Source organism: Endocarpon pusillum (genome assembly GCF_000464535.1).
Source record: "Endocarpon pusillum Z07020 unplaced genomic scaffold C678441, whole genome shotgun sequence".
Classification (NCBI taxonomy): domain Eukaryota; kingdom Fungi; phylum Ascomycota; class Eurotiomycetes; order Verrucariales; family Verrucariaceae; genus Endocarpon; species Endocarpon pusillum.
In genome coordinates, this window is record NW_006913456.1 from 12,716 (window position 1) to 19,459 (window position 6,744).

Consider the following 6,744-nt stretch of genomic DNA (forward strand, 5'->3'; position numbering starts at 1 on the left):
TGATCCTTACGATCCAGATACTAGCGCACAATGTCAGCAACTAGTATTATTTTCAGCACGCCGACTAATCCTAAATTTCATCTCCTCAAAAAGTCTATGTTGTACTTCTCGGCAAAAGTGTAGACATGCGCGTCACTGAGGAAGACATCAGTGTAGTCCTCGCACGGTTTTTGATTCCTGCGAGGCTCGAAGTCAGACAAAGCGAGAGTACCTAAGACGAAGCTTAACGGGTCGTAGACAAGAACTTGCCTGTGTCAGCCATCTCACCTCCCGACATCCTCTACAAGACGATCGCCGATCACTCGGCGGCATTCGTGGTCAATGTACCAGGCAGCAGCATACAGCACCAGTGCAAAAGTTTAAATGCAAAAACGTTTCAGAGCCCCTCCAAATAATTATCCTATTGTATCTCTAGCAGTCCTCGTCACTAACAAGTGTTATCGCGGCCATCCAAGCAGCTGACAAGACACTAGCCTTTCATGAGGAGTAAGTGTCGGCCTCAATGATACGAGGGAGGGCGTAAGGCGCCTCAAAAGTGAGGTCGAAGCTTTTCGCACTTTTGTAAAGGACGTCGTTGAGATAGCGAGTAATGGTGAGATGCTGCTCTGAAAGGAGCGTAGAGGGATACTTCAATATACTTATCTAGATTCGTGAGATACTAAAAGATTGTACAATCCGAACAACGGACAATGCTATTGCCATCTAAAGGGATTTTATTGGTGCCTCAGATCGATGGAGGTTCCGCAAGGAAATTGGACTCCACCCGAGTCTTTGATCTGTACAGAACCTAACAGCACTTTCTGGATTACTATGCATAAGCAGGCATATCCATCATCGTCTTCTTCGAGAGCAATCGACCTTCAGTGAGACTGGTCCAAAGTCGGTATAATTTGACCGTTTTAAAGTCTGTATCCTTAAGGTGGTCAATAGCTACTGTTTTTGCAACATCTCCACCACCTTCTCGTGACCTCTTGATGATGCCGCCTGTAGAGCATTGCTATACTCTCCACCTTGAGCATTCACCTCTGCGCCCTTGGCTAGCAACATCTCCACCACCTTCTTGTGACCTCTTGATGATGCTGCCTGTAGAGAATTGCCATACTCTCCACCTTGAGCATTGACGTTGGCTCTTAATTTGATAAGATAATCCACCACAGCTCCATGACCTCTTTCAGCCGCCCAATGTAATGCTGTTCTACCAGTGCTATCCTGTGCCTCCAACTCGAATATAGCCTTGTGAAAGATTTCATTAAGGACGAACGCGTGACCACTCATGGAAACCACATGTTGAATCTGTACTTCCGCCGTCGATTTATATGGGTAAAGTGCCTTCCACATAATGGGAAACCATGCATGAAATTGATCTGTATCTGTTTTGTATAAGAGTAAGACTCGATCTAGTACTTTCCAGTCTTTGGTAACAACATCCTCTCTTAGATGCGATGTCCAATGCTCAGCACAATATTCAAAGAATTTGTTCTGCTCTTCCCAAGTTGATGATGGGATCACTGTGACTATGGTGTTGGCGCGCTTGTAACCCTGCCGGTCTTCGTCGATAGGTCTGCGATCTTGTTGACGGAGACACAAGTACGCCACACACAGTCTCGTCATTTCACCTTTAATCTCCGTCTGGGAAAATGTTGACTGCCAGCGGCCTGATACAAAACTGAAATTGGTGCTCTGTGCGACAAGGAACTCCTTAGCAGTTTGGTGGATGAGAAAGAGCTGGGAATGGTTGATGAAGACGAAGAGGCCACACCATTGTCGGACATGTCTCTCCTGCTGCACGTTCGGCTCCTTCATATACGATTGACCCAGTTCGTGCGCGCTGGCCGCATTCAACGCCAGGCCCATCTCGCTAATGGTTAATGGGCGTCGCGCACCAACGATGATGAGCAAGATCTTTCGCGCCTGGGACTTCTGTTTTTCGGTAATTCTTTGCAATATGCGTTCGTATGCACTCTCTACTGATTTAGGGAGAGTGTTAGTGGGCTCCTCTTCGGGATCAGGGCTGTTCAGATACGTGGTCCGTATGTCTTCCATGGCCAGATAAAGCCAGAGGTAAGTGCGATGTTCCATCTGTCGTAGACTTTGTCGTAGCCTCTCTTGGTGATTTTCGGAAAGCCTAAACTCAGCTGCAAGCCTGTCTATCTGTAGGTCTATCACCAGATTGATCTCCTCGTGGATCTGGTCGTTCTTGTCCTCTCGTCGCAGCCGGATCTGTGGCAGATGTGATGTAGTCTCCTCAAACCAGCGCTGCACACTGTCATACGGCCGGCTCGTCACCAAAATTTTCAGCCAAGCCCCAGACAGCGCAGGCGATGACCGTTGGTTAAAACCACAAAGTTTACTGATGAGCTGTCGTCGATCCTCGTCCCGACATTCGTCAAGTGTGTCCAGGACGCATATGATGGGTCCAGCCTACAGGTCAGCTGCCGCGGCGAGGAGAATTCGCCACATTTCCTCACTTTCTTGCTGTATCTTGTCCTGGACCTTATCCCATGCGGGCAGCGCATGACGCAGTAGTGACGGTTGGTGATCAAAAAGTTGGTGGAGAACGGCGCATAAAGCAGTGTTAAGGTTGTCCTGGCGTTCATTGTCTTTGAAGAAAAAGTAGCAGACACTATACTGATCTGCATCACCAAACTCATGATCGACCAGAAACTTTGCGAGGACGGATTTGCCACATCCCGGGTCGGCCGAGATCCACAGGAGATCACGATGACTGCTTTGTTGCCATGCTCGAAACTGACTATGGTTGAGCAACCATTGGCATGTGCCCGAGACTCTCTCAAGATTGTTGGTTTAATACTCTTCATAGGGACTTGTTTTAAAAGCGTGGTGGCAATGTCGTTCACGCTCGGTTTGAAAGTGCTCGCGTTGTACCTCGATGGCTTGTTTCTGAAGCTGGATGCCTTCGCCAAGGAGTTCGTGTGTTCGATGATCTATATCTGTGGTCAGCAGCGGTCAACACTCCCCTTTCACATCATGGAACGCGGCGTCCACCTGTAAATGTAACCTCTTTTGGCGTCAAGCCCCTAAAGGGCTCGCTGAGTCAAATCGATCGTAACAAGCTCGTTTTAGCACAAACAAAGTAGGAATGCGCGGAGACACGAAACTCGTCATCTCTGGATGCCAAACAATGGTTTCGTTCAGACCACGTACTATTTCGTTCAACGTGAAGATGTCGAGCGGAACTTACTCATGGCGTCCGTAGCATGTCGTGTAGCATACACGTAGGACAGGTTATCCACCAGATGAAACAGACTCACCTATGACCTCCCGAGCTGGTTGACTTTCATGCACCTGTTGCGGCGAGATGTACAAGAGGAAGTCTTTAGCGTATGCAGCCGCTGTAGTGGCGGCGTATCGATGCCAAGCATCGTTCTTGAACTCATCAGCATAATCGCAGATGCCGCGAATGACCAGGCAGGGAAAGCCGTCCATTAGTCCTGCTGCCTCCATTTCCACGCACATTGCCCTAAATTTGTCTCGGAGCGCATCTCTGGCACCTCTATGTTTGATAACAGAGTTTCCTGACGCAATAATACCGTAATGGACCTCAGGGTCATTGGTGTCCTCGATGTGGTCGAACGACTTCCACTAGGTCTTTTGTTGCGATGACATTGGTATCTGTATCTGCACGTGATTCGTTGAGTCTATACGGTCTCAACCCAAATAAGTGATCCTGATCATTCCCGGGAAAGCCGTAGCCGGTCTTCTTCATTTTGGGTTTCCGCTCCATCATCCTTCTCAGGTAGCTGGCCATCTGGCTTTCTTCTATTTCATGCTTGGCACGTAACATGCTGAGCGCGTTCAGAAGCAGTGCCGGCGGCTTGTTCAATGAGCCTTCCGCACAAACCCCAGACCGAGGTCTTCGTCCGTTGTCACTATCTTCCCTTTGTCATACTGAACCACACCACCATGTTCGCCATCCGGCTGACTCACAACCACGTCGCCAAGGCGAATATCAACATCCTTTTCGAGATGTGGGATTCCCCCTCCGATCCCAACGAGAAGACCGATCCGTATCTGCGGGAATGTCCTCAGCATGTTCTGCGCCACTGTCGCGGCAGCGGTCGTCCCATCAACTCCTGCTGGCAAGCATGCAATGACGATGTTGTGCTTGTGTACTCGACCCGCCGCGTAGGTGTTAACATCCTTGGCATCCTTGTGCTGAATGATGCCATACTCTTCATCAAGCATGGCCTGCGCGGCAGCAAACTCCTCGTAAAGAGCGCATATCCACCCGACCTCATATGAGTCATTCGGTGGCAACCCCATAGTTGGAAGTAGGGACAAATATTTAGTACATCGCAATGTTCAGTTGGGAGCACATAGGAAAGTGGGAGTGTGGAGGATGGGTGTCGGTCCTGCAGCTGTTCGATCAGTGAACTTTTTTCTGTCAGAACAGAAATTGAGGTTCGATAATTAGGCAACAACCAGAACATATTCGGTTTGCGTTCGGAGCGTACAGTTCGAACGTACAGTTCACGGGAGCGTACAGTTCGGATAATCTTCGGGTCGTGTACGGCAGACTGTTAGAGCCATCCGGCCAATTCAAATTTTCAGCTCCGCAGCAGGGCCATGGAATGGCCCACCAAATTCGTATAGGGGATTCCATGAACTTGCTCGCCGTATGATATCCGTGCAGAAATCATCTCCTGTTACCAGTAGACCTATCAAATTACCTATTTAAGACTCTAGATAGCTGTTCTTGAGATTACGCGCTGGTCATAGGGACCAGGGCGTCAGCCCTCTTCTCTATCAGCCTTATCAGGGCCCTCACCGGCTAACTGAACCCCTTCAATGCCCTCTATTATAGCCTGTTGAGGACGCTAATCAAATGCTCTGATTAGCTTCTCTAATAAAGCTAATTAAGGCTCTTAGAGACTTCTTAAATGCTTATTAATTATTATATAAAGCTGAAGATAATATACCTAATAAGGAGTCGAATTATCACTCTTAAAAGCTTGCTAAATAGGATCGAATCTAAGAGATTATAGTTGATTTTGACACTATTAATATATATTATAAGGCAGAAACTTATTTATATCTAATAAAGATTAATAATAATAAATAGATCTATTTAAAATAGCTTACTCTATTCTTATACATTATTCTATAATCCTCTTAAGGTCTTAGGGTTAATTAAGAAACCCTAATTCTAAATATAAGATAAAGGATAATAATATAAAATAAAAGGCTTGCCTAGCGTGATATTTAGATAATTATGTTACTTACAAATTAAATAAATATTCTAAGTTTATATAAAACTCTATATCTCTATATAAAGAACTAGTATATAAATAGCAAGTAAAGTTATCTAATTGCTAAGAACTATTAGGTTAAAATTACCTTCTTATAAAAGGATTATAAAGTAGTTCTATACTAGAATTAGTATATAGTAGCTACTAATAATATACTTTTATAACTTATTCTTTATTAAAAAAGTAGTTCTTTTATAAGCTAATTTTACTAAGCCTTAATTTGCTAATTTATTATACTAGCTCTATATATATAATAGTCTTTAAATTATATATTAAAGTCTATTACTTATTATAATAGATAATAAGCTTAAGCTAGAATAACTATCTTACTACTTTAATTAAAGTATAAAAAATAAGGATATTAATTTAGTATTTTAATTTTATCAAGATATTAATAAAGAATATTAATAACTATATACCTTAAGATACTAACGTAAATCTAGATAATATAATATAAGTAAGTATTAATAGCTCTATATATCTTAATACTATAAAGAGCAAGCTTAAGATATTTATTAATAGACTATAGAAAGTTAGAACTAGGTATAATATACTTGCTATAATAATATTATATATTTTATATATATTATTTAATAATATTAAAGATAAGTATATAATAGATTAAGTAGATTTAATTACTAGAGCCTCTTGTTTACATAGTAGTATACTCTTGATTCCTTAGCTCTTAGATCAACTAGGTGGAACCTGTTATTAGTCGGGTTATAGATAGCGCTACTAACGAGGTTACGCCATAGTTCCTAGACTACTACCACGTTGTACGTATTAATTCCTAGGTCCTAGAGGAAAGAGGCAAGGACTTTTAATCTAGATTTATTAACATTATATTAAAGGACTCAGAAAGTGCATATTATTAAGAGGGTTAAGAGCAAGTGACTTCGATATCAGAGTCCTCTATATTCACCTTAAGGAACGCTTATGATTCGTAGGCAGGTATTATGCTAATAGCCTATGATATACTAAGGGGTATAGTGCCTAAGGTCTGTAGTTGGCTAGAAGGAGTCGAGGTCTTAATCAGAGAGATAAAGGAGTGAATCGCTTTAAAGTTGATATTAATAGTAGCTGCTTTAGCTAAGCGACTTATAAGACGGGTTATCTTTCTCTTTTTGCCTTCTTCTATAAGGGTTTATCCTGTAAGTGATTCTAAGTTAAGAGGGCAGCTATAATTAGATGTTTAAGAGCTAGGGATAAATAAGAAGGTAAGGGGAGGAGGAGAGGGAGAGAAGAAGGGGGGAGAAGAGTAAAAGAGCGATTTCTAGCTCCTTATAATAGTAGCGTGTTCTGCGTCTTTAATCTAGGCTAGGCAAGCAAATAATCACGCTTTATAGTTCCTATTAGAGTATGTAGTACAGCGCCTATAAATAGTCTGTAAGTTAGACAAAGGAGTATAGTCTTGCATTCTATAGCCTAGTTTATAATATTTGTATTTTACCTTATTTTTGTATAAGATGCTAGT

General features: G+C 43.0%; 2 protein-coding genes across 2 annotated transcripts; both read right to left on the reverse strand.

The window, feature by feature from the left end:
• Positions 1-930: 930 nt before the first annotated feature.
• On the reverse strand, positions 931-3,477 carry EPUS_09079 (uncharacterized protein; the record flags this gene model as incomplete). The annotated part of the gene is made up of 3 exons (XM_007787419.1): positions 931-2,421; positions 2,469-2,945; positions 3,307-3,477. 3 exons carry the CDS (start codon positions 3,475-3,477, stop codon positions 931-933), a joined length of 2,139 nt encoding a protein of 712 aa, XP_007785609.1.
• A 91-nt stretch (positions 3,478-3,568) lies between these two features.
• EPUS_09080 (uncharacterized protein) lies at positions 3,569-4,284 on the reverse strand (the record flags this gene model as incomplete). The annotated part of the gene is made up of 2 exons (XM_007787420.1): positions 3,569-3,806; positions 3,863-4,284. The coding sequence occupies 2 exons, from the start codon at positions 4,282-4,284 to the stop codon at positions 3,569-3,571; spliced, it is 660 nt and encodes a 219-aa protein (XP_007785610.1).
• Between the last annotated feature and the right edge of the window lie 2,460 nt (positions 4,285-6,744).